At 47.0% G+C, this 26,893-nt stretch overlaps 1 protein-coding gene and 6 pseudogenes across 6 annotated transcripts in view; all 7 read right to left on the reverse strand.

Annotated features, from left to right (window-relative positions):
• Nucleotides 1-528: 528 nt before the first annotated feature.
• Nucleotides 529-26,893, reverse strand: part of LOC146434345 (UDP-glucuronosyltransferase 1A6-like) — a 75,668-nt gene continuing 49,303 nt past the window's right edge. For 4 of the 6 annotated variants that reach the window (XM_085065855.1, XM_085065850.1, XM_085065852.1 and 1 more), the window contains exons 2-5: nucleotides 3,891-4,022; nucleotides 3,697-3,784; nucleotides 2,728-2,947; nucleotides 529-1,503 (exon numbers count right to left, since the gene is read on the reverse strand). In XM_085065855.1, the coding sequence (XP_084921981.1) occupies nucleotides 1,206-1,503; nucleotides 2,728-2,947; nucleotides 3,697-3,784; nucleotides 3,891-4,022 (738 nt within the window). In that variant the 3' untranslated portion in view covers nucleotides 529-1,205. Of the gene's footprint in view, nucleotides 1,504-2,727; nucleotides 2,948-3,696; nucleotides 3,785-3,890; nucleotides 4,023-6,341; nucleotides 7,440-8,494; nucleotides 9,353-26,893 lie in introns of those variants that run through there. The other 2 variants (XM_085065856.1, XM_085065854.1) reach the window with 2 other exon arrangements.
• Nucleotides 13,774-16,363, reverse strand: LOC146434346 (UDP-glucuronosyltransferase 1A1 pseudogene; annotated as a pseudogene).
• On the reverse strand, nucleotides 16,608-17,828 carry LOC146434347 (UDP-glucuronosyltransferase 1A1 pseudogene; annotated as a pseudogene).
• LOC146434348 (UDP-glucuronosyltransferase 1A1 pseudogene) lies at nucleotides 17,851-19,661 on the reverse strand (annotated as a pseudogene).
• Nucleotides 21,416-23,669, reverse strand: LOC146434349 (UDP-glucuronosyltransferase 1A1 pseudogene; annotated as a pseudogene).
• Nucleotides 23,394-25,538, reverse strand: LOC146434350 (UDP-glucuronosyltransferase 1A4 pseudogene; annotated as a pseudogene).
• LOC146434351 (UDP-glucuronosyltransferase 1A1 pseudogene) lies at nucleotides 25,651-26,798 on the reverse strand (annotated as a pseudogene).

Here is a 26,893-nt window from a genome sequence, read left to right on the forward strand (position 1 = left end):
TGCAGGAGCTGCATTTTCAAAGCAGGTCAGCCCTCACACACCATGGGGAGTCTGCACATCCCAAAGAAAGGTTTCCTTCTGTCTGTGGTGGGCAGGAGGAGGGGAAGGAAAGCTGCTGTGCTGGACAGGTTGTGGGTGGGGTGAGTGTCCTGGAGATTTGGGCACTGCAGTGGGGACAGGCTGAGGACAGAGACTTCACAACTTCCACTGAAATTCCTGCTTTTCCAAACAGCCAGAGAGAAGAGAAGCAGCAAGGCACTCAGCAGGATACCTGTGCTGCCCTGACATACTGGGATACCCCAGTTCTGAGCCCAGAACACTCACCTGGGAACTGTGGCAGCCTCAGGATGTCACCTCTCAGCAAGGACCAAGTCACCAGGCAGTGGGACAGGAATGCTGAGAAGGGAGTTTTGCCTATCAAGGTGCCCTTCAAACCGTGGGGGGTTGAAAATCTCCCTTCTCCAGCTCTTTTTCCATGAACTAACATCATCCCCCCCATTATCTCTCAAGGCAGAAGCCCCAGGAGCCTTTATTTTTAATATCTGAAGTTTATTTATAGGGCTGGGGTTGGGGTTTTTCCCTGAGCATCACAAAGAGCAAACCAGTTGGGGTTTATGAGCAATGCTTACAAAGGTCTCATCACCAGCAGGTGAGCTCCAGGTACAGCCCATCTGCCTGATGGGGAATTTGGGGGAAACACCAGTGCTTTGCCAGCAGCTTCCCTGCCAGAAACCTTGGTTTTGTTCAGGGTCTTGTAAACACAAAGATGGGCATCGAGCTTGGTTTGCGTGACAGGGAATTGTGAGTGTACGACTTTTGCCTCTCCTACAACAGCAGCCACACAAAGGTTTCAAACAGAAATCTGACCAGATGGTTCTCCTCAAGGCCTTGAAGTCCTCTAAAATCCTTAAAAACAACTGCTGCATGCAGAAATCAAAACAAAAAGTCACTGTGAGTCCTCTGCACACCGAGAGGTGGAAGCCAGGAGCCTTGGATTTCACACTCAGCCCTTCCCAAGTGACTGCAGCACTCCTACTCAAGGCATTTTTAACAACCCACTCTTAATCACAAAATTACATCAGTGGAACAACCTTTCTCCTGGTGTGATTTTAAAGGACCCCTGGACCGGAAATCGTAGTGTTTTAATCATTGCATTGAAATTTGTTCTCTGATGCTGATCCAGGGGTTTTGTCTGGTTCCAGGTGCTAGTGGGACTTGGCTTTGGTCGGCTTCCTCGTTCTTCCCTTCTTGCAGAAGCACCTGCGGCAGCAGCAGAGGCAGCACTTGAAGGAGATGAAGAGGGAGAGGAGCACCACGGCCGCCAGGAAGGCGATGACGTCCAGGGAGTGGTACTGCACCCAGTTGAGGTCGTGGGCCGCGGGGCGCAGGTGAGGAGCTCCCTTGTGCCTCATCACAAACTCCACCCAGTGCACAGCCAGGTCCAGAGGGTGGATGGGTCTGTCCAGGTGGAGGTCAGAGAGGCGCTGGATGTTCTCTTTGTACCTGCCGAGAGACGGGCGTGGGTTTGAAACATGGAATTGCGGGATGGAGTGGTTTGGAAGGACCTTAAAGCTCATCCCTCACTGGCAGGGACAACTTCCACCAGAGCAGGTTGCTTCATCTAGGGTCCTTCATCTAGGTCTCTAGGTCCATCTAGGTCCCATCCAGGGATGGGGCAGCTGCAGCTTCTCTGGGCTCTTGTGCTACTGAGCCCCTTGAGAAGGATAATGGCAAAGTTACAGGCCAGAAAGAGCTGTTTCCAATGACAAAAAAAAAGAGGGAAAGCTTAGTTTGAGCTCTCAGCAAAATCTCTGGGGTGAAGATCTGGCTGAAATGGGAGACTGGGGGTAGAAAAGCTGGCCAGCTCTTTCAGCTGCATTATTATTGTTGTTCTAAGTAGTAGTAGTATTACTACTATTATTGCTATAAAAACTGTTTAGGAAACAATGTCAGTAAGTTGCTATTTCTCAGGAATGTGGTGGAGTTTCTTAGTCCTTGGCATCCTCTTATAGCAACAGAGAAAGGGAGCAGGGAAGAGCTCTTATGTCTGGCAGAAATCTCTGTGATGCCTTTAAACCCCTCAGGCATGCTGACTGCAGCACTTCGATGTTCCCTGGACTTTCTCTGCATCCCTGCATGTTCCTCCTGCTCTGTGCTGGAATTGTCCAGCCTTGCTGAGCCAGGCGGCAGCTCTCTGTGCTGACAGAATTCCTTATGAGCACTGAGAGGGAGAAAATTCCTGAGAAAACTCACCTGTAAGATAAATGAGTGATAAATAGCTATGTTTGGTCAACCCTGCCAGCTGGGAGGGAATAATTCCTGATGGAGCACAGCCTCTGGACTATTCCCATCCACTGCCACTCTCCTCTGCTTTTTCCTCTGCCTTGGCTTTAAGGAGATGACACATCTTTGGGCAACTTGGTTTCTTCCATTATAGCCCATTTCCTCTGATCCCTGGATCCCCTGATCCCTGCATCCTCCCCTCTCAGCCACTTCTTGTCCCCTAATAATTACAGAGGCCTGAATATAAGGTAATTATATAATAATTATAAAAGCCTAAAGTTAACCCAGGATGAGCATCTGCTTCTCCATGGAAGAAGCTGCTATCAAACCCCTAATTTTGATAAAAGAAGCCATTTAGGAACAGAAAAACATTGTGTTAAGCTGGAAGTGAATGTGCTGGGGCTACACAGGAAGAAAGAGGAAGGCTGTGCCTCTGGTACTGACTTTTTGTCGTTGATCACTGCCTTCAGGGCGGTGGAGATGTCGTTGGAAGTCATTTCCAGGATGTTCAGGGTCAGCCCTGCTCCCCTGGACTCCACTCGCTTGGCGTTGTCCATCTGGTCCCCAAACAGAGGCATCAGCACCATGGGCACAGCGTTGCAAATTCCCTCATAAACACCATGGGAGCCTCCGTGGGTGATGAAGGCACGAGTCTTGGGGTGGGCTGTGGAGGGAAACACAGGCTTGCTTAGCTCTTGGATTTACTGACTCCCAGCAACACATCCCTGGGGAAAAAACCTGCACAAAAAAGGGCTGTGGTTGGCATAAATCAAGGTTTTGGGGCTGTTGTGAGCATCATTCCTCATGGGCAGACTTAGAGATTGAAGGTTGTAGACCTCTGTCTTGGGTTTGGGTAATCCTCCAAGGCTTCTCAGATTTTAGGATTAAACCAGGGCCAGGACAGGTTATAAAGGATGTTACCACTGATTATTTTTTTACCATCTCATCCATGGTAGTGAAGGTCTCTCAGAGCTGAACCTGTTCTATAACCAACAAATGCTCTCCTGGCAACAGCACAAACAATTCCACCACTTTGAGAGCCCAAAGACCTGTCTGGAAGTGCTCACTTGAGAACCATAAAGTTTCTTTTTGGTCCAGAAGACAGGACAAAACCACAGCTGGGTGTTGAGACTGCTCAGTCAGAGATAAAGACTCTGTTTTTGACTGGTACTCAAGTGTTGGAAAACATTTTCACACAGAGTTGTTTCATAATTCAGCAATTCCCAGCTAAGCTTCTAAAGGACAAGCTCTGAGCCCAACAGCAAAGGCTGCCAGGAAGGTTTGTGACCCACAGCGATGGGTCGGAGGATGGTAACTCACACCTGACCCACAGATTACACTCTTGGGGCCTCACAAGAGCAGCCCTGGAGCACCAGCACCACCTTGGTGTCACCCTAGGTGTGTCAGACCTACCCAGGAGATCGTTCTGAGGCAACCACTTGACGAGCTGCACGTTCTTGGGCAGGTTGGGGGGTGCCTTGCCTGTGTATCGCCACAGCACCTGGCCAGGGAAGCAAAATCCACATCAGATCCCAGCAGGAGAAGGGAGGAGGGACCTGAGAACAGCGTGGAGCTGCCCTGCTGAGAGGGGAAGAGGGAGATGGTACCGTCTGAGGAACTGTTCCCAAGGCATCTGCGATTTCCATGGCTTTCTTCATGGGGATCTCGGAGACCATGGAGCCCAGCGAGAAGACAACGATGCCATGCTCTCCAGAGGCATTCACTATGGCTTCAAATTCCTGCCAAAGGAAAGCAAGCCTTTAGTCAATGTACTCTCTCTTGGCAGAGGCTGGAATTGCTGCCATCTTCCCACAAAACTCTCTGGAAAGGCAACAAAACAAGCAGTGAGCACAACAAAATTGGGATAAGGAAACAGTTGTTATTGATAGATCTGCATCCAAAGAGCACAGCCAGCAGGTCCATGGAGGGGATCCTCCTCCTCATGAGACTACACCTGGAATTCTGCATCCAGCTCTGGGATCCCAGCATCAGAAAGACATGGAACTGTTGGAGCAAGTCCAGAGGAGATACAGAGTTGATGGAGTTGATACAGAGACAGGAGCACATTCCCTGTGGGGACAGGCTGAGACATTGGGGCTGTTCAGCCTGGAGATGAGAAGGTTGTGTGGAGACTTTCAGAGCCCCTTTCCAGTGCTTGAAGAGGCCCAGGAGGAAGCTGGGGAAGGAGTTTTCATGAGGAACTGGAGTGACAGGACAGGGAATAATGGGTTCAAACTAAAAGAGGAGAAATTTGAGTTAGATATTGAGAAAAAATTCCTCCCTGTGAGGGTCCTGAGGCCCTAGCACAGGGTGCCCAGAGAAGCTGTGGCTGCCCCTGCATCCCTGGAAGTGTCCAAGGCCAGGTTGGACAGGGCTTGGAGCAACCTGGAATAGTGGAAGGTGTCCCTGCCCGTGGTAGGTGTAGGACTGGATGGGTTTTAAGGTCCCTTCCAACCCAACCTGTTCAATGATTCTACAGAAAAAAATGAGTACTGGGGAAATAAAAATGGGCACATTTAACCCAAGCCTGGATTTAGAGCTGATATTCTTCTTTTCAGGCCGTACAGCTACAAAAGAGAATTAAAATCCTGGAAAAGGGTTCTGACAGCAGGTAACCCAAATTTCTAATATCTGGATTTATTGTATCTGCTTTGGGTATGATAACACTGAACTGCTGCCAGTTTTGTCTCTATTTTGTTTGAGTGATTTAAATAATAGAAGGAGATCTAGCACTGGAATCCAGGAACAAAAGGATTCCAATGAAGCAGAAAAAACAGCCCAAGGCTGGAGCAAAAATTCTTTGCCATAGAAAAATATTTGGTCGAGCCAAGGAAGGAAAGGCAAAACTGGAGGAAATTGTTGCAGGCATCAGAGTTAAATAACTGGAATACAATGAACTAAATGTTCTTACAAGTCTGGCAATTGCCATGTTATCTCTGGGATCTGAGGGGATAACCAGAGAACCATGGAATGCTTTGGGCTGGAAGGGACTTTAAAGATCCTCTCATTCCAACCCCCTGCCATGGGCAGAGACAACCAAGACTGACTCTCTCAGTTTAAGCTGTTTTCCATATTTTTGTGGCTGTCTAGCAGCATATTTAGCCCTATTTATATTCTGTGGGACATCAGTTTTGTTTTTTAAATGTTTTTGAACTCCAATATCTTGATTTTCTGCTCAGAAGTTCTCCTACTATAAGGAAACTTTTTGCAGCCCTGCTTTGGGAATATGCGGGTTATTTTAGTAGTGGTTATAATCAGCACCTGTTCACACCTTTAGGAAATATCTGCCATGGACACTAATGGAAAAATAAGAGAATTAGGAGGATTTCTTAATGGAAAACAGGAGATATCCCATATTGAGGAAGTTTGGTACAGTTCAAGCAAAATACTGTTACAGTGCAGAGTATTTTACACAAAAGTGGCGTAAGTGCTGCTTCACGGGTGGTGGGGATTTCATTGAGATCTGCCTGAACTCTCTGAAGTTTATCGAATATCCTCAGCTGGAAAGGACCCACAAGGATCACTGATCCAAGCCCTAGCCCTGCACAGACACCCCAACAATCCCACCCTGTCCATCCCTGACAGCATTGGCCAAACACTGCTGGAGCTCTGGCAGCCTCAGGCTGTGCCCATTCCCTGGGGAGCCTGGACAGTGTCCAGCACCCTCTTGGGGAAGAACCTTTTCCCGATATCCAGCCTAAACTTCCCCTGGCACAGCTGTTCCCTCAGTCCTGTCCCTGGTCACAGCAGAGATGGGAGCTGTCCCTCCATTACCCCTCTTAAGGAAGCTGTAGACAGGAAGAAGGAAAACGGATAGGAAACAAAAAAAGGGCTTGTTCTTCTTCCCATTTTTCCTTTTTTTTTCTGCAGGTTTTTCTGGGAATGCAGAGGTGGCTTACAAAGTAACTCACTCCTCATTGCTCAAGAGATGAGAGGTGCAAAGTGCTTTCCCAGACACTTTCACCTGGAGTTATTTATTCCAGCCTGGGAGCTCCATCTCCTGGACAGAGCTCACAGCGCACCCACAGTTAACTCGGGGTAAAAAACCGGGAACTAACCTGGGACAGTTTGTTTTCCCGAGTGCAGCCTATCCCTCCAACCAAGACCATGTTTGGCATGAGGGGCCTGGGGTACTCAAAGACGAAGTCGTATTTCATGAGCCAAACAGCAGCGTGGCTGAACAGCTCAGGCACGGTCACCTCCCGCTGCAGGAATTCTCGGATCAAGGGATCGTAGGGGGAATAAAGGATGGAGCAGGCCAGGGAGCTGGCCAGGGTGGCCAGGAGGTTGCGCAGACGCTGCAGGAAGGACATGCGGTCCGTGGAGCGGGTGAAGAACCGCGGGACGTAGGAAGGAGGGCTGGGACACAGCGTGGCCTGGAATTCCACGCTGCACGGCAAGCCCCGTAGGAAGTACACGGAGGGCAGGGAGAGATGTTCCGCCAATATCTGCCCACATGGAAAGAAGGGATCCATAAAGACGGCTTCAAATTTGCTTCCCTCGAGGTATCGGATCAGCTCTTTGTCAGACAGGAGACGTTTGCAGGAATCCAAGAACATGCTTGTAAAATTTGCTATTTTGGAGAGTTTTTCCAAGAAGGGCTGAGGTGTGAAACTCCTGTGGCCCATTTGTTTAAACTCTGCCTCCACAAACTCCTTGGTGTAGGACACAGGGTAGGTTTTCAAGGTGTAATGTGGGGATGGATGGATCCGCAAATTTATCTCCGGCGCAACCATCATGATTTCGTGTCCCCTGTCCCTGAGCTTCTCCACGATTGGGCGCATGCTGAGCCAGTGGCTGCCATCGATGGGTATGACCAAGAGCTTCCCACCTTCACAAGAGGTCCACAGCAGTAGGAAAAACACAACCCAAGAGGCAAGAGAAAGAAATCCTGCCTTTGGAGAAACCATTTTCCTGGTGCCACCAGCAAAGTTTTAAACGGCGGTGAAACTGCGGCCGGGGTCGAGGGATGAATCACGGGGTACTTCCCACTTTAATTTTAACTAAGGTGGGTGCTTAATTTTTAACTGGGAGAAATTTGGGTAATTTTTAACTGTGGGTAAATATTGAGTTTATCATCTGTGCGCAGGGAAGGCTTTCAGTGAGTGGGTGCTGAGAGGTGAAGCTGAATGTTTGGATTGACACCAGGAGGGAGGAGTGACCAACAGCCTGTGGGGCTGAGGCTGAATGAGAGCCATGAATGGGACTGACCCGGCAATCACTACATCATTAACATGCAGTTAATGATCAACTCTCTGCCTTGAGTCCACTGCACTGATTGGACTCAGAACTCAGCACAAATCTGACCTTTGGATTGCTTCGTGCCCCTGGAGGGTAACCAAGAAGCAAAGATTGACAGAGGTTTGATACAGAGTGGGTTGTAAAGGTTTATCTCCAGATTTGGTGCTCTATCATTGCAGTTATCAAAGTGAAAGCCCCGAGTTTACAGTAGTAAATGTGTTGTAAGCTTAGCAATAACTCCTGCTGTTGGAATATCAAAATGATCTGAAAGGAGAACAAACAAGGGATATCTGCACTATTTGCACAGCACAGCGGAGATCTGAACGGGGGAGAGTTGTTACAATCCTCAAGGCTTCCTTTTTCAACCATCCTCTCATTTGCTATCTTGCATTGCTACTTGCACAAATCCAGAGGCAACAGAGCTCCCTCTGCCGTCATTGCACACCCCTGGTTTGGGCTGCTGGCGCACATGGAATATTGTGAGTTGTAATAACCTAACCCTCACGGATCACTAATCCAACCCCTGCCCTGCACAGACACCCCAACGATCCCACCCTGCGCATCCCTGACAGAATTGTCCAAACACTCCTGGAGCTCTGGCAGCCTCAGGCTGTGCCCATTCCCTGAGGAGCCTGGGCAGTGCCCAGCACCCTCTGGGGAAGAACCTTTCCCTGATATCCAGCCTAATCCTCCATCCCTTAGGAATATTAAATCTTGTGACCTAGAATTATTTTGTCATTTACCTGGACATAGAACATGCCACGAGTGATGGTGACAACTTGACCTAAGCTCTTTCAGAGAGAAACTCTTCATCAAGCCTTGTGATCATCTCTCAAAGCCTAAGATTCCCACTCCCATGCCATCCTGGGATTCAATAATACTCAAGCACAAATATTACCACAAGAAGCTCTTTAAAAAAACACATCTTGAACAAGCACCACCACCACCCTCAGGGTAAGCAACGACAAACCTTTGAGAGTGGCTTCTTTTGCTTGCAGTTGATGCCTCCAATATAGACCATGTTGGGCATTATGGGGCGCGGATACTCAAAAACAAAGTCGTATCTCATCAGCCAAACCGACGCTCGGCTGAACAGCTCCTGTATTGTCACATCCCTCTGCAAGAATTCAGAGGCCAAGCTCTGGTAGTTTAAATAAAAGAGGTGGCAAAACAAAGGCTCTGAGAAGTCAATCAGGAAGTTCTTCACACGCTCTGGGAATGTCATGTGGTCGGAGCTGTACGAGAAAGCCCTGGGCACATAGGATACAGGGCTGGGACTCTGCGCGGCTTTGTAGTCTAAGGTACAAGGAAGGCCACGCATGAAGTACACGGAGGGGAGGGAGAGATACTCAGCCAGAATTGGTCCACAGGGCAGCACAGGATCCATCATGATGGCATCGAATTTGCTGTCCTGGAGGTACCTCATGAGTTCTTTGTCGTATAAGAGATGCCGACAAGCGGAAGAGAACATGTTTGTCATCCCTGAGATGTTGCTGAGTACAGCTGAGAGCGTTAACTCAAAGCTCTTTGCTCCCAGCTCCTGGTAGGATTTATCCACAAACTCCTGGGTGAAAGGCACTGAGTAGGTTTTGATGGTGAAGGATTGGGAGCTTTTCAAGAACAAGGCAGCATCAGGCACCACGGCCACAATTTCATGCCCCTTCTCTGAGAGTTTCTCCAGGACCATGCGCATGCTCAGCCAGTGACTTCCATCCTGAGGCACCACCAAGAGCTTCCCACCATTTGCCAGGCTCCAGAAAGCAAGGAAAAGCACAAGCCCAGCATGTATGTGGTGCCTCCACATAACTGTCATGGGGCAGCAAAACAAATGAGCTACTCCTTTCTAGTTTTTCAGCAGCATATGAAGCAAAAACTCCTTGTCCCTCATTTATATCATGCTGGACTTTATATCACGCTGGACTTTAATGCTTGTCTCTACAAACTGTTTACTAAGACAGATTATCAGAATTCGAAGACCATGTTGCTGATAAAAACCTTTATTAAAGTGCTATCACGGCACCTAAAGAAGCTTTTCTATGCATTTAAGTTATCTTGAATGATTCACAGCAATTAGCACAGGTGGCAGTTGTTTTTGCAGGGGTTTTGCTGTGTCAGGGGTGCTTCAAGTGACTCACTGTGCACTTGATATTGTCCCAGGCCAGATTCAAGTCAGGAATCAAAATTATCACCACTCCACAATGCTTATACTACAAGAATTGTGTTGCACGGTTGACATGGAAGGCCTAAACCTCCAACCTTTGCTCAGGAAGGTGGCTGGAGTTCACAGAGAATGTTCTCCGTGGCAAGCAGGAGCTAGTGGAGTCACCAAAGTTTGGGTAACACATTAACCAACCACCTTTCACCTTTTTAGCAAAACAGTGATACAGCAGAAAACAGTTTGTACTCAAGGGGGGCCATCGGAGTTCATAGGTGAGTGGCTCGAGGCCAAACATCTTTTTGAAAACACTGATGCAACAGAACATGTTCTTCTTGCTCAAGAGGGGCCATGGGAGTTCAGGGGTGAGAGGCTACAGGAGAAATGAGTATGAAAGCTCTTAACAACAGTCCCTTTCCCAAAGTTCAGAAGGCTTGGCTGTGGTATGAGCCCAGGGAAGTCCACACTCGTGGACAGCAGGGCCTGGCCAAGCAGATCTCACCTGCCATTTCACATGGATAGGGAAAAGCTGGGTGCCAAAAGTTTGCAAGTTTACAAAAGCAAAACAAGATATGGGAATGGTACCTGGACAAGAGCTGGATGGAGAAGACAGATGCTTTTAGACCCCCCAGCCAAGCACACCTGAACAGAGTGAACTCAGAACAGTTTCTCCAAGCCTGGAAGAATTCTCTTGGAGCAGGTGGGAATGATGGGAAATCTGATGCATGAAATGGCTACCTTTGCCAAAGGCACCTGTGTGATAAATACACTCCAAGGCTAATCCTAAATGTTATTCCAAGATTATGACCAAGTGTGTCCTAAAATGTTTATTTGGAGAGAAGGCTCTCCATGTGGCCTGTTAAAAAAAGAGGGTTTCTCATTAGCCAGCAAGAAGGATTGTAATCTTTAAAGAAAATACATGGAATAGGAAGGATTTTCACATATCAGTAGGGAGGTTAGATTGTATATTAGGAAAAATTTCTTAATGGAAAGGGTTGTCAAGCACTGGAAGGGAGTGTCTAGGGTAATGGTGGACTCACTATCCCTTGAAGTGTTCAAAAAACCTGTGGATGTGGCACCTGGGGACTTGGTTGGATTCTAATCTTAGAGGGCTTTCCCAGCCTTAAAAATTCCATGATTTGATGCAGTCCCATCCTGCAGCTGGTGAAGCAAACCTTGGCTGTAGCTGGCAGTAGGGTAGCATTGAAAGACCAAAAGCTACAGGAGATGGAGGGAAAGGATTCTCACCTGCCAGGGCTGCATTTCCACATTTCTGTGGTAAAAAGATCTCAAATAATGAGGTGAAGCAGCATTAAATAAACCTTAAGGTGGCAGTACATACTCAGGTAGTAACCTCAGAGTTGCAGACATACTCTTACCTGGCATAAAGGCCTCTGAAATCTCATATTTGATACATAATGACTCCCACCTAGTTAAGTTCTGCTAACATTTCAGCCAAATGTGTATCATCCATGAGACACTACTATAAAACCCTATAAAACATCACTAAAGAGGTAAAAAGCACCTCTCAACCCAAACCATTGAGGCCAAGTTCAGAAAAGTTTAAAAAAAGTTCAGGAAAGTTCAGCAAAAGTCCATAAAAGTTGTGACACTGGATTTTGAGCAGCACATGGGCATCTTTCCACGTGTTTACGAGTGCAGAAACTGAAGTTCACAAGTCCAGCCCCTTCCAAAGGTGAGATAAGAGGAGAAAGTCAAGCTAAAGTACAGAGTTGAGTGCCAAGGTTGTAAGCTGCAAACAGTGCAGCAAATATCTGAGCTAAGGGAATCCATGATTATCTCTCCTGTAAGCCTACAAATCCTGGCAGGCAGCCTGTACCTCTTATTGACCTCCGCAATCCCCTTTAAATTCAGAGGGTTTGTCTACAAAAAAGAACATTTGTGGCTCTTGAGAGGCAGATTTCAGGTTTTTTTGGGCACGGTGTGAAAAAATACTCCCTTTTGTTTGCTTTAGTCTTGTTGCATTTCAATGTTAGTCATAGGACAAATACTGGCAAAAACTATCAGTTCCCCTTGCACCTTTAGCTATGATTTTCCAGATTTTATAGACCTCTGCCACAATTATTTTCATAGGTTTAACTGTGCATTTTATTCCATCTCTGCTCTTCTAGCCTGAGTGCAAAGTTTGAGTCCTCTTAAAAACTCTTTGTTTTTACTGTGTGCAATTGGGCTTTTTCTGAAAAATCAGCCTTATCTCACTATTCTGCAAAGCCAATATCTGAAAAACTCAAAAGTAATAATCATTATTAAAAATAGGAGTTACAGTAATACTCTGCAAACCACAAAATCTATTTGAAAACACATTTAAAAAAAAGGCTGACATGAATCCAGTATTCATTTCAGAAGATTAAAGTAACTTAATTTATACTTTATTTTTTTGATCCTGAATGAAAATTTAGCTAAGGAGCATCACTGACTTGGATAGCCAAGCTGGAAGAATGAGTCAATAGCAGCATCATGAAGGCCAGCAAAGCCAAAGTTCTGCCTCTGGAATGGGATAATCCCATGCCACAGGACAGGCTGCACTCCAGCTGGACTGCAGGAGATGACAAAAAGTGGACAAAATGATGAGATTGACAGTGACAGGACAAGAGAAAACAAACACAAACTGCAACATGGAAACTTTGAACTGAATAAAGGAATTAATTGGATATAATAAAGTGTGTTCACTATTGTAGAGATACTTAAAATTTCACAAGATAGAGAAAGGAACAACCTGACCTGGACATGTTCTGCCAGGAGGTTTGCAAAGAAACATCTAATGTCCTTCCAGAGGAAAATGTTTGATGAGCTTAGAGAGCATAGAGAATCCTTCTTTGAAGGAAAATAGAAGACAGAATTGTGGAGGAAATCAACAAAGTTGGACTAGAGGATAAATGAAGACCTCCCCAAATCAAAGTGTGTCTTGTACCACACCAACAGCCTCGGGAAAAGAGTCTCTGAGAAACCCACTCCATTGCCAAAGCTGGCCTGGAGCAGAGACACAGGGCCAATGGGGAGTCTCCCAGAGCTAATTCCATATACAACACTCTCTCCACAGTTATACTCTGATAATCCTTCATGGATACCAGAACCAGCAAATCTGTGCAAAGCAAGAGCACTTTTAAATCCACCTTTCTAACAAAATCTGTGCTTCAGCTTCTCAGAGGATTCCAAAGCTTGCAAAGATAACAAGAGAAAACAGAGTGTGACCCACCTGATTTAGCTTCTTGTAAGCACAATTTACTCCACTAATCAAAACCATGTTGGGCATCAAGGGCTTTGGGAAATGCAAGACAAAGTCCAGCTTCATGAGCCAAATGGAACCCTGGCGTAGGAGATCCAGCACAGTCACCTCCCGCTTGAGGAATTCTGAAGCCAGTTTTGCATAGGGGTCGAAGACAAAATCACAGAGGAAAAAGTTTGGAATTTCAAAGAGCAGATTCTTCACTCACTGGAGAAAAGTCATGTGGTCTGTAAGGTCTGTAAATACCCTGGGGACATAGGAAGGGGGGTTGGGGCACTGGGTGGCCTGATATTCCAAACCACATGGAATTTGCTGCAGGAAATTCACAGAAGGAAGGGAAAGATACTCAGCCAGGATTGCCCCACAGGGCAGGACAGGGTCTGTAAGGAGAGCGTCAAACTTGCTCTCCTCAAGGTACCTGATAAGCTCCTTGTTGTGGATTAAGTGTGTGCAGGTGGCCAGGAAGAGAGCAGAGGTTTTCTTTGCCTGGTTATACTGTCTAACAACTCTTTCCAGAAAAGATCCTCCTGCAAATAAATCCATTATTGATCCTTTGAAAAGTACATCCATCTCTTCCCGCTTGAAAGGCACTGAGTACATTTTCATCACAAAGTTCTTGGATGGCTTGATCTGCAAAGAGACTTCAGGTGCCACCACAACCACTTCATGTCCCCTCTGATTGAGCATTTCCAGCACTTCCCGCATGCTGAGCCAGTGGCTCCCATCCACAGGCACCACCAGGAGCCTCCCAGCAGCTGCCAGACCCAGCAGGGACAGGAGCAGAAGCACAATTCGAGGAGAAGCACTGAGCCCTGGAGCCATTCCTGCAGGGATCAGGGGAGTGCCACCAAGGAAGGAAACCCCCAGCAGCTCTGGAGACCCAGAGCAAACTCGGCGCTTTTAAGCAATCTGTGCTGTGGCCAAGGTTTGGATTGTTATTTTATTTGCTGTGTGGTAATATGTTTTCACTGGTGTGATAAAGGGCTGCGTAACAAGCAGCAGAGTTCAGGCAGCTGATATTTGAGGACGATGCGCCAGATAAGCCTCATGGTCTATAACAAAGCTTTGGAACTTTTGTCACCTTTGAGTGCAACCTGCCAAGTCACCATAGCCCCTTCAGGCTTCTAGAATCTGTGATTAGACTTCACACAGCAATCACCAAACCAAAATTTTCTGAGACCTGCCTGCAAACAGAGATGTTGCTTCTCAACCTGTGAGCCCCCAGTCTGCTGCGTTCCTCAGGATTCCTGCTTTGGATATACTTGGGTGAAGAAACAGAAAAATTCACCGGCAAAGAAAGAAGTGGTGAGGCAACAAGGACAGAAAGCTAAGGTACATTTCTCAGTAAACACCAGACCTAACTACAACAATTTGCTAATTAGGGATTATACCTGACTGCAAGGCTTTGATAGCCCCACAGACTCATTCATCACTCACTAGAGAGTACTAAGTTGCACAAAATCACAAAAAATTAGAGATTGTAGACTTAAAACTGGCAAAGATAAAGAACAGACCAACCTGACCTGACTGGAAATGCTTTGACAGGAGGTTCTCAGAGAGACCTCAAATGTCCTTCCAGATGAAAATGTTTGATAAGCCTGTAACAATTCAAAGCATAGAGAATCCTTCTTTAAAGGAAAATAGAAGACAGAATTGTGGAGGAAATCAACAAAGTTGGACTAGAGGATAAATGAAGACCTCCCCAAATCAAAGTGTGTCTTGTACCACACCAACAGCCTCGGGAAAAGAGTCTCTGAGAAACCCACTCCATTGCCAAAGCTGGCCTGGAGCAGAGACACAGGGCCAATGGGGAGTCTCCCAGAGCTAATTCCATATACAACACTCTCTCCACAGTTATACTCTGATAATCCTTCATGGATACCAGAACCAGCAAATCTGTGCAAAGCAAGAGCACTTTTAAATCCACCTTTCTAACAAAATCTGTGCTTCAGCTTCTTAGAGAATTCCAAAGCTTGCAACGACAACAGAAAACAGAGTGTGACCCACCTGATTTAGCTTCTTGTAAGCACAATTTACTCCACTAATCAAAACCATGTTGGGCATCAAGGGCTTTGGGAAGTGCAAGACAAAGTCCAGCTTCATGAGCCAAATGGAACCCTGGCGTAGGAGATCCAGCACAGTCACCTCCCGCTTGAGGAATTCTGAAGCCAGTTTTGCATAGGGGTCGAAGACAAAATCACAGAGGAAAAGATTTGAGATGTCATAGAGCAGGTTCTTCACCCGCTGGAGAAAGTTCATGCTGTCTGTAAGGCCTGTAAATAACCTGGGGACATAGGAAGGGGGTTTGGGACACTGAGTGGCCTCATATTCTAAACCACATGGAAGTTGCTGCAGGAAATACATGGAAGGAAGGGAAAGGTGCTCTGCCACTATCAGTCCACAGGGGAGAAAAGGATCTGTGAGGATGGCGTCAAACTTGCTCTCCTCAAGGTATCTCATGAGCTCCTTGTTGTATAGTAAGTGTCTGCAGGTGTCCAGGAACACAGCAGAGTTCTTTTTTGCCCGTTGATAAAGTCTGATAACTCTTTCCAGAAAAGATCCTTCTTCAAATACGTCCTTTATGAATCCTCGAAACATTTCTTCCATCTCTTCCTGCGTGATAGGCACTGGGTACATTTTCATCACAAGGTTTTTTGATGGTTTGATGTGCAAAGTCACTTCAGGTGCCACCACGACCACTTCATGTCCCTTCTGCTTGAGCTTATCCAGCACTTCCCGCATGCTGAGCCAGTGACTCCCGTCTGCTGGCACAACCAGGAGCCTCCCAGCAGCTGCCAGACCCAGCAGGGACAGGAGCAGAAGCACAACTCGAGGAGAAGCACTGAGCCCTGGAGCCATTCCTGCAGGGATCAGCTGAGTGCCACCAAGGAAGGAAAGCCCCAGCAGCTGTAGAGAACCAGAGCGCACTCGGTGCTTTGAAGCAATCTGTGCCACAGCTAACTTTTGATCCTTATTTTATTTGCAGCGTGGTCAATGTGTAATCCCTGGTGTCACAAAAGGCTGCCTAACAGAGTTCAGGCAGCTGATAAATGTGGGGGTTGCACCAGATAAGCCTCGTGTTTTAAAAATAACCTTTGGCACGTCTGTCATCTTTGAGTATGACCTGCCAAGCCAGTGTAGCCCCTTCAGACTCTTGGAATTTGTTTTTAGACCTCACACAGCAATCACCAAGCCAAAATCTTCTGAGACCTGCCTGGAAACAGTGACTTCTCAGACTGAGAGTTCCCAACCTGCCCCGTTCCTCAGGATTCCTGCTTTGCAAATACCAATGCGAAGAAGCAGAAAAATTCGCCGGCATAGAAAGAAGTGATGAGGCAACAAGGACAGAAACCTGAGATGCCTTTCTCAGTAAACATCAGACCTGGCTACATGAATTTGATAATTAGGGATTACACCTGACTGCAAGGCTTTAACAGTCCCACAGACTGTTCATTACTCAGTAGAGAGTGCCAAGTTATGCAAAGTTACAGAAAATGGCTTTGAATATGTGTAATGGAAAAGGCATCAACTGAGCATATTATAGGTGAGAAGGTACAGCTCCCTACAAGTAGAAAGTGAGAGAAGAATTTCTTTCATGAGTATTCACCTCACTCACACTAAACAGGAACTTAATTCCCATCTGCAACACAAAATTCCACCCTCCTGAACGAAAAGCATGAATTAAAAACAAGTGTGACCCACCTGAGGCAGCTCCTTGTGCGCACAGTGTATTCCTCCAATTGGGATGATGTTGGGCATCAAGGGTCTTGGATAGTCTAGCACAAATTCTAACCTCAGGAGCCAAACAGAGCCCTTGCGTAGGAGATCCAGCACAGTCACCTCCCGCTTCAGGAAATCTGAAGCCAGTTTTGAGAATGAGTCATAGGCAAAATCACAGAGGAAGAAGTTTTGGGTGTCAAAGAGCAGGTTCTTCACCCTCTGGAAAAAGCTCATGTGGTCTGCAAGTTGTGAAAATGCCCTGGGGACATAGGAAGGTGGATAGGGACACTGAGTGGCTTCAAAATCTAACCCACACGGGACTCCTTGTAGGAAATAGATGGAAGGAAGAGAAAGATGCTCTGCCAAGATCGGCCCACAAGGTATTACAGGGTCTGTAAGGATGGCATCAAACTTGGTCTCCTCAAGGTACCTGATGAGCTCTTTGTCTTGCAGCAGCAGCTCACATGCGGAGACAGACAAATCACCGAGTCTTTTCATACGTTCGTACATTTTAAAGAATCTTTCCAGAAAAGATCCTTCTTCAAATAAAATGTATAAAAATGCATGTAATTCTTTCTCTATCTCTTCCTGATTGAGGGGGACCCAGTGAGTTTTCATCACAAAATTCTCTGATGGTTTGATCTGCAACGAGGCTTCAGGTGCCACCACGACCACCTCGTGTCCCTTCTGCTTGAGCTTATCCAGCACTTCCCGCATGCTGAGCCAGTGGCTCCCATCCACAGGCACCACCAGGAGCCTCCCAGCAGCAGCCAGACCCAGCAGGGACAGGAGCAGAAGCACAACTCGAGGAGAAGCACTGAGCCCTGGAGCCATTCCTGCAGGGATCAGGGGAGTGCCTCCAAGGAAGGAAACCCCTGGCAGCTCTGGAGAACCTGAGCGAACTCCGCGCTTTTAAGCAATCTGTGCCACAGCCCAGTTTTGGATTGTTATTTTATTTGCTGTGTGGTCAATATATAATCCCTGATGTGATAAAAGGCTGCATATCAAGCAGCAGAGTTCAGGCAGCTGATAAATGTGGGCAATGCACCAGATAAGGCTCATGTTTTATAACAAAACTTTGGCACTTTTGTTACCTTTGAATGCAACCTGCCAAGTCATCATCGGTCCTTCAGGCTTCTGCAAATTGGTGCTAGACCTCACAGAGCAATCACCAGGCCAAAATTTTCCAAATCTGGTGCAGAGACTTTTCAAACAGAGAGTCCCAAGACTTCCAGGTTTCCTTACGATTCTAGCTTTGGATATATGCTGGTGAAGAAGTAGAAAGGGAAAAACCGACTGACAAAGAAAAAAGAGGTGAGGCAAAAAGGACAGAAGACTGAACTCCATTTCTGGGTAAATACAAGACCTAACTACAACAATTGGCTCATCAGGGATTACACCTGACTGCAAGGCTTTAACAGTCCCACAGACTCATTCATTACTCAGTAGAGAGTACCAAGTCACAGAAAGTTACAGAAAATGGCTTTGAATACGTGTAATGGAAAAGGCATCAACTGGGCACATGTTATAGGTGAGAAGTTACAGCTGCCTACAAGTAGAAAGTGAGAGAAGAATTTCTATCATAAGTAATCACCTCACTCACACAAAACAGGAACTCGATTCCGATCTGCAAAATAAAATTCCTGCTTTCTGAACACTGAAATCAACCAGAGTACGAATTAAAAACAAGTGTGACCCACCTGAGTCAGCTCCTTGTGACCACAGTGTACTCCTCCAATTGGGATGATGTTGGGCATCAAGGGTCTTGGATAGTCTAGCACAAATTCTAATCTCAAGAGCCAAACAGAGCCCTTGCGTAGGAGATCCAGCACAGTCACCTCCCGCTTCAGGAAATCTGAAGCCAGTTTTGAGAATGGGTCAAAGGCAAAATCACAGAGGAAGAAGTTTTGGGTGTCAAAAAGCAGGTTCTTCACCCTCTGGAAAAAGCTCATGTGGTCTGTAAGTTGTGAAAATGCCCTGGGGACATAGGAAGGTGGATAGGGACACTGAGTGGCTTCAAAATCTAACCCACACGGGACTCCTCGTAGGAAATAGACGGAAGGAAGGGAAAGATGCTCTGCCAGGATCAATCCACAAGGTACTACAGGGTCTGTAAGGATGGCATCAAACCTGCTCTCCTCCAGATAGCTCATGAGCTCCCTGTTTTGCAAAAGCTGTTGACAGCCGGAGGCTGACATATTACCAAGTCTTTTCATGATTTCATACACTTTAAGAAATCTTTCCAGAAAAGATCCTTCATCAAATGAAGCTTGTAAAAATGCCTTGAAAATATTCTCCATCTCTTCGTATGAATAGGGGACAGAGTATATTTTCATCACAAAGTTCTTGGATGGTTTGATGTGCAAAGAGACTTCAGGTGCCACCACAACCACCTCGTATCCCTTCTGCCTGAGGATATCCAGCACTTCCCGCATGCTGAGCCAGTGGCTCCCATCCACAGGCACCACCAGGAGCTTCCCAGCAGCTGCCAGACCCAGCAGGGACAGGAGCAGAAGCACAACTCGAGGAGAAGCACTGAGCCCTGGAGCCATTCCTGCAGGGATCAGCTGGGTGCTTCCAAGGAAGGAAAGCCCTGGCAGCTCTGGAGGACCAGTGCCTGCTCTGCAATTTCAGTCTGTGCCACAGCCCAACTGTGGCTCCTTCTTTAATGTCCTTTGTGGTAAACATGTAATCCCTGATATGATAAAAGGATGCAGAACAAGCATGGAACTCCTGCCAAATCCACAGAATCACCAGATAACTCCCATCTATCTCTATCAGAGGAACAGTCCAAAGTGCCCCAAGAAGGAGGCAGAGGTTGCTCAGGGATTGCACTTTGGATTCATTCCCTCTGCCTGGACATTCTGCATGTTCAGGAGATGTGGCACATGTAGATGTGTCACATGCACATCACCATTCAGACCAGCAAAGGCTTCTCCTTTTCCCCTGGGAAGGCCTTTCCCATCTCCCTCTCTCTTGGAAAACTCATCTCTAGGAGACCCAGACACCACAGCAGCTGTGGAACAGCTCTTTAGGATGGTTTCAGACTGGGAAGACGCAAGAAGGAAGGATGATGCCAGGTTTCTGCAGGAAACATCACCCACACCAAGCAGCACTTCCAGTGCCCCATACCTACCTCAGGGCATGCAAGAGTTGGCTTTGTGATTGGAGTTTTCAGCAGAGACTTATGAGCACTCCTTGAGGGAGAATTTCCACACAACAATTCAGGGCCTAATTCTGGCTTTGCTTTTTTGTCACTGACAAAGCACCCATGGTGCCCAGCAGTGGTGGAGTTGTGTGAATGCTCAGCTGGCCAATCCCAGTGTGCATGGGGTTGTCTGTAAGGTGTCACAGCCACCTCTGCATGTGGAAATTACTGGAGTTGCCACATATTGGGCTTCATGATCCCAGCCCACAGCACACAAATCCTAAGGAACAGCACTGAAGAGAAAGCCAGGGCACCAACAGAACTCACCCAACTCTCCAGGCTCTCCCTGGAGCAGCACAGGAGGCTCTTGTGGCAGGACAACCCCCCTCCCCCTTCTCTGTCTCCCTGATCGGTCCCAGGAAATGGATGGCTCAGATTAGGTTGATAACCTAATCAAGGACTACCTGGTGCTGGCGACTGAAAGTCTGAAAAGACACTCCCCTGTGGAATGCAGAGAGAATGTGACCAAATTTTCAGTGACTACAAATACACACTTTTATCCTATAAAAAGCTCACGAAATCTCAGAAAGCTAGAAGCTTTCTACATGGATATAGAAGCGTGAAGAAATGCTTTCTCCCCAGGTCTGGACGCAGTCCTGCGGTTACTTCCCTGGGATTGAGTGAGGAAATCTCAATGTATTCCAGCTCCAAATATGGATTTGGTAAGATCATTTGAGTTTCCTAAATTGTATTATTCCGGCTAACTTATAGCTACCTTTCTTAACTTGCATTTCAGCTAGCTCAAGCAAGCATTTCTTAACTTGCATTATCGTTCAAGCAAGCATTTCTTGCGTTTTTAACTATCTTTATAGTTCAAGCAAGGTTTTACCCCATAATTGCATTTTTAGCTACCATAGTGTTGCAATTATGTATTCATTGTGTGTCTATGTGTGTCAATCTGTTCTATGTTTGTATGTTTGTTATGTTCTGTGTCAAATAAATGGTATTTTTAGACAAATCGGCCAGATATCAAAGAATCTTGCGAACGGGACTAAGTCTTGGGGAACTAGCTGTCTTAAAGCCTGTCAAACTGCAAAAGCACATAAATCTCCTCTCTCCCAGGCAAGACAGCTCTTCAGGAGGAACTCTGCACAGGGCTGTTGTCAACATCCCAGGGACCCAAAGATTGGCATCATCACCAAGGCTGCACCCACATCCTCAGTGCCAGTTAAGCTGTGATGGATGTGTCAGATCAGACCAGCTCCAGGCCTCAGGGCCTGGCTTTGGAGCCAGCAAAGTGTTTTTATAGTTTTCTGGGACATCCCATTGGAACTGTTCAACACAAATTTAAAACTTTGTCCTACTCTTCATAAATTCTGATGTTCTCTTTCGCTGGCAGAATCAACATCCCATAAGAAAACCTCACTAGAAGATGCTATTGTTTCCCTTCAACTGTGCATGATTTAAAAGCCAGAAGGAACAGCTGCCTACACAGGAAGTGCAAAGTCACAAAGGAAGTGAAGGAAAAGTTTCTTTCATGAATATACAGCTAATTCAGCCAAAAGAGAAACGTGATTCATATCGCAACATGGAATTCCAAAATAGTAAACACAGAAGACCATCAGAGCATCAATTGAAAACAAGTGTGACCCACCTGAGTCAGCTTCTTGTGACCACAGTGTACTCCTCCAATTGGAATGATGTTGGGCATCAAGGGTCTTGGATAGTCTAGCACAAATTCTAATCTCAAGAGCCAAACAGAGCCCTTGCGTAGGAGATCCAGCACAGTCACCTCCCGCTTCAGGAAATCTGAAGCCAGTTTTGAGAATGGGTCAAAGGCAAAATCACAGAGGAAGAAGTTCTGAGTGTCAAAGAGTAGATTCTTCACCCTCTGGAAAAAGCTCATGTGGTCTGTAAGTTGTGAAAATGCCCTGGGGACATAGGAAGGTGGATAGGGACACTGAGTGGCTTCAAAATCTAACCCACACGGGACTCCTCGTAGGAAATAGACGGAAGGAAGTGAAAGATGCTCTGCCAGGATCAATCCACAAGGTACTACAGGGTCTGTAAGGATGGCATCAAACTTGGTCTCCTCCAGATAGCTCATGAGCTCCCTGTTTTGCAGCAGCTGTTGACAGCTGGCAGTTGACATCTCACCGAATCTTTTCATACCTTCAAGTATTTTAAAAAATCTTTCCAAAAAAGATCCTTCATCAAATGAAGCTTGTAAAAACTCCTTGAAGTTGTTCTCCATCTCTTCCTTTGTATAGGGGACTGAGTACATTTTCATCACAAAGTTCTTGGATGGTTTGATATGCAAAGAGACTTCAGGTGCCACCACGACCACCTCATGTCCCTTCTGCCTGAGGATATCCAGCACTTCCCGCATGCTGAGCCAGTGACTCCCATCCACAGGCACCACCAGGAGCCTCCCAGCAGCTGCCAGACCCAGCAGGGACAGGAGCAGAAGCACAACTCGAGGAGAAGCACTGAGTCCTGGAGCCATTCCTGCAGGGATCAGCTGAGTGCCTCCAAGGAAGGAAAGCCCTGGCAGCTCAGGAGGACCAGAGTGCACTTCGTGCTTTTAAGCAATCTGTGCCACAGCCCAGGTTTGGATCCTTCTTTAATGTGCTGGGTGGTAAATGTGTAATCCTTGATATGATAAAAGGATGCAGAACAAGCATGGAACTCCTGCCAATTCTATAGAATCACCAGATAACTCCCATCTATCTCTATCAGAGGAACAGTCCAAAGTGCCCCAAGAAGGAGGCAGAGGTTGCTCAGGGACTGCACTTTAGATTCCTTCCGTCTGGCTAGACCTTCTGCATGTTCAGGAGATGTGGCACATATAGGAGTTCTGACACATGCACATCACCATTCAGACCAGCAGAGGCTTCTCCTTTTCCCCACGGAATGCCTGTCCCCTCTCCCTCTCTCTTGGAAAACTCATCTCTAGGAGACCCAGACCCCACAGCAGCTGTGGAAAAGCTCCTCAAGACAGTTTCAGACTGGGAAGACTGAAAAGAAGGAAGGATGATGCCAGGTTTCTGCAGGAAACATCACCAACACCAAGCAGCACTTCCAGCGTCCCACACCTACCTCAGGGTATGCAAGAGCTGGCCTTGTGAGATGGGAGATTTCAGCAAAGACTTATGAGCACTCCTTGAGGGAGAATTTCCACAGAACAATTCAAGGCCTGATTCTGGCTTTGTTTTTCTGTCACTGACAAAGCACCAATGGTGCCCAGCAGTGGTGGAGTTGTGTGAATGCTCAGCTGGCCAATCCCAGTGTGCATGGGGTTGTCTGTAAGGTGTCACAGCCACCTCTGCACTTGGAAATTACTGGAATTGCCACACATTGGGCTTCATGATCCCAGGCCACAGCACACAAATCCTAAGGAACAGCACTGAAGAGAAACCCAGGGCACCAACAGAACTCACCCAACTCTCCAGGCTCTCCCCAGAGCAGCACGGAAGGCTCTCCAGGAGGAATTCTGCATCCCAGGGACCCAAAGATTGGCATCATTACCAAGGCTGCACCCAAATCCTCAGTGCCAGTTAAACTGTGCTGGATGTGTCAGATCAGACCAGCTCAAGGCATCAGGGGTTGGTCACTTTGACTGGCAGAATGATCTTCCCATCACAGAGCCTCACTTGAAGGCTGTTTTTTCCCTTCACCTGAACATGATTTAAAAGCCAGATGGCACAGGTGCCTACACAGAAAGTGAAAAGTCAGGAAGAAAGTGAGAAAGAAACAGCTCCTTTCATGAATATTCACCTCACTTACCAGAAATGGGAACTCAGTTCGTAACCCAACACAGAATTCCACCCTCATGAACACAGAAATCCATCAGAGCACAAAGTAAAAACAGAGTGTGACCCACCTGAGTCAGCTCCTTGTGAGCACAGTTTAATCCTCCAATTGGAATGATGTTAGGCATCAAAGGCCTTGGATACTCTAAAACAAATTCCAGCCTCAAAAGCCAAACAGAGCCCTTGCGTAAGAGATCCAGCAGAGTCACCTCCTGCTGAAGGAACTCTGAAGCCAGTTTTGAGTAGGGTTGAAAGGCAAAATCACAAAGAAAAATAAATGGGATTTCAAAGAGCAGATTCTTCACTCGCTGAAGAAAGCTCATGTTGTCAGTATTGTCTGTAAATACCCTGGGGACATAGGATGGAGGATTGGGACACAGCCTGGCATCTAAATCTATCCCACACGGGACTCCTCGTAAGAAATACACGGAAGGAAGTGAAAGATGCTCTGCTAGGATCAGCCCACAAGTTGCTACAGGGTCTGTAAGGATGGCATCAAACTTGCTCTCCTCAAGGTACCTGATGAGCTCCTTGTTTTGCAGCAGCTGCTCACAGTTCGTGACCCAAAAATCAGTGAGATTTTTCATACCTTTGTACATTTTTAAAAGTCTTTTAAAAATCCATCCTTCTGCAAATGAAACATGAAGAAATGCCTGAATTTCCTTGTCCAACTCTTCCTGTGTGTAGGGAACTGAGTACATTTTCATCACAAAATTCTTCGATGGTTTGACGTGCAAAGTCACTTCAGGTGCCACCACAACCACCTCATGTCCCTTCTGCCCGAGGCTTTCCAGCACTTCCCGCATGCTGAGCCAGTGACTCCCATCTGCTGGCACCACCAGGAGCTTCCCAGCAGCTGCCAGACCCAGCAGGGACAGGAGCAGAAGCACAACTCGAGGAGAAGCACTGAGCCCTGGAGCCATTCCTGCAGGGATCAGGGGAGTGCCTCCAAGGAAGGAAAGCCCTGGCAGCACTGGCGCACGGAGGACTGGCACACACTGTGCCCTTCCAATCTGTGCCACAGCCCAACTGTGGCTCCTTCTTTAATGAGGTGGGTGGTAAATGTTTAATCCCTGATGTCACAAGAGTTTTTGAAACAAGCAAGAAATTGCTGCCAAGTCAATAGGAGGGTGTGGTAGAATCACCAGGTAACTCCCATCTGTCTGTATTAGAGAAACACTAAGGAGTGCCCCGGGGAGGAAGCAGGGCTGGCTCTGGGACTGCACTTTGGATTCCTACCCTCTGCCTGCACCTCCTGAGATGTATCACATGTAGGAGACATGTCACATGCACATAACCATTCAGCCCAGCAGAGGCTTCCCCTTTCGCCCAGGCAAGAAATATCCCCTCTCCTTCTCTCTTGGAAAACTCACCTCCTAGATGAGATAAGACCCAGACCCCACAGCAGAAGTGGATCAGCTCTTTAAGATGGTTTCAGACTGAGAAGATTGAAAAGAAGGAAGGATGATGCCGAGTTTATGAGCAGAGACTTATGAGCACTCCTTGAGGGAGAATTTCCACACAACAATTCAGGGCCTAATTCTGGCTTTGTTTTTTTGTCACTGACAAAGCACCAATGGTGCCCAGCAGTGGTGGAGTTGTGTGAATGCTCAGCTGGCCAATCCCAGTGTGCATGGGGTTGTCTGTAAGGTGTCACAGCCACCTCTGCACTTGGAAATGCCTGGAATTGCCACATTGGGCTTCATGATCCCAGGCCACAGCACACAAATCCTAAGGAACCGCTCTGAAGAGAAAGCCAGGGCACCAATAGAACTCACCCAACTCTCCAGGCTCTCCCCTGGAGCAGCACAGGAGGCTCTCCAGGAGGAACTCTGCACAGGGCTGTTGTCAGCATCCCAGGGACCCAAAGATTGGCATCATCACCAAGGCTGCACCCAAACCTTTAGTGCCTGTCAAGCTGTGCTGGATGTATCAAACCAGACCTGCTCAAGGCATCAGGGGTTGGTCACTTTGACTGGCAGAATCAATATCCCATCACAGAGCCTCATTAGAAGACTCATGTTTCCCTTCACCCGAACATGATTTAAAAGCCAGATGGCACAGGTGCCTACACAGGAAGTGGAAAGTCAGGAAAAAAGTGAGAAAGAAACAGTTCCTTGCATGAGTATTCAGATCTCTCACCAGAAACAGGAACTCAGTTCCTAAAACTACACAGAATTCCACCCTTATGAACACAGAAAGGCATCAGAGCAAAAATTAAAACCAGTCCCACCTGAGTCAGCTCCTTGTGAGCACAGTTTACTCCTCCAATTGGAATGATGTTGGGCATCAAGGGTCTGGGATAGTCTAGTACAAAGTCTAACCTCTGCAGCCAAATAGAGCTCTTGCTTAGGAGATCCAGCACAGTCACCTCTCGCTGAAGGAAGTCTGAAGCCAGTTTTGAGAAGGCTTCAAAAACAAAATCACAGAGGAAACTGTCTGGGATGTCAAAGAGCAGATTCTTCACCCTCTGGAGAAAGGTCATGCGATCTGTATTGTCTGTAAATACCCTGGGGACATAGGAAGGTGGCCTGGGACACTGAGTGGCATCAAAATCTATCCCACATGGGATTCCTCGTAAGAAATTAATGGAAGGAAGGGAAAGATGCTCCGCCAAGATTGCCCCACAGGGTACAAAAGGGTCTGTAAGGATGGCATCAAACTTGTTCTCTTCAAGGTACTTGATGAGCTCTTTGTTTTTCAGGAGATGTTCACAGCTGGAGAACTCAACTTTATGGATTCTTTTTATACCTTCAAATACTTTAGGAAATCTTTCCAAAAAAGATCCTTGTTCAAAAGCAACATGAAAAAATGCCTTGAAGTCTTTCTCCATCTCTTCCTTTGTATAGGGGACTGAGTACATTTTCATCACAAAATTCTTGGATGGTTTGATGTGCAAAGAGACTTCAGGTGCCACCACGACCACTTCGTGTCCCTTCTGCCTGAGGATATCCAGCACTTCCCGCATGCTGAGCCAGTGACTCCCATCCACAGGCACCACCAGGAGTCTCCCAGCAGCTGCCAGACCCAGCAGGGACAGGAGCAGAAGCACAACTCGAGGAGAAGCACTGAGTCCTGGAGCCATTCCTGCAGGGATCAGCTGAGTGCCTCCAAGGAAGGAAACCCCTGGCAGCTCAGGAGCACCAGTACCTGCTCTGCAATTTCAGTCTGTGCCACAGCCCAACTGTGGCTCCTTCTTTAATGTGCCGTGTGGTAATGTTTAATCCCTGATATGATAAAAGGATGCAGAACAAGCATGTAACTCCTGCCAATTCTATAGAATCACC

The sequence above is a fragment of the Lichenostomus cassidix genome, chromosome 7 (genome assembly GCF_008360975.1).
Source record: "Lichenostomus cassidix isolate B80296 chromosome 7, HeHo_3.0, whole genome shotgun sequence".
In the NCBI taxonomy this organism is placed as follows: Eukaryota; Metazoa; Chordata; class Aves; order Passeriformes; family Meliphagidae; genus Lichenostomus; species Lichenostomus cassidix.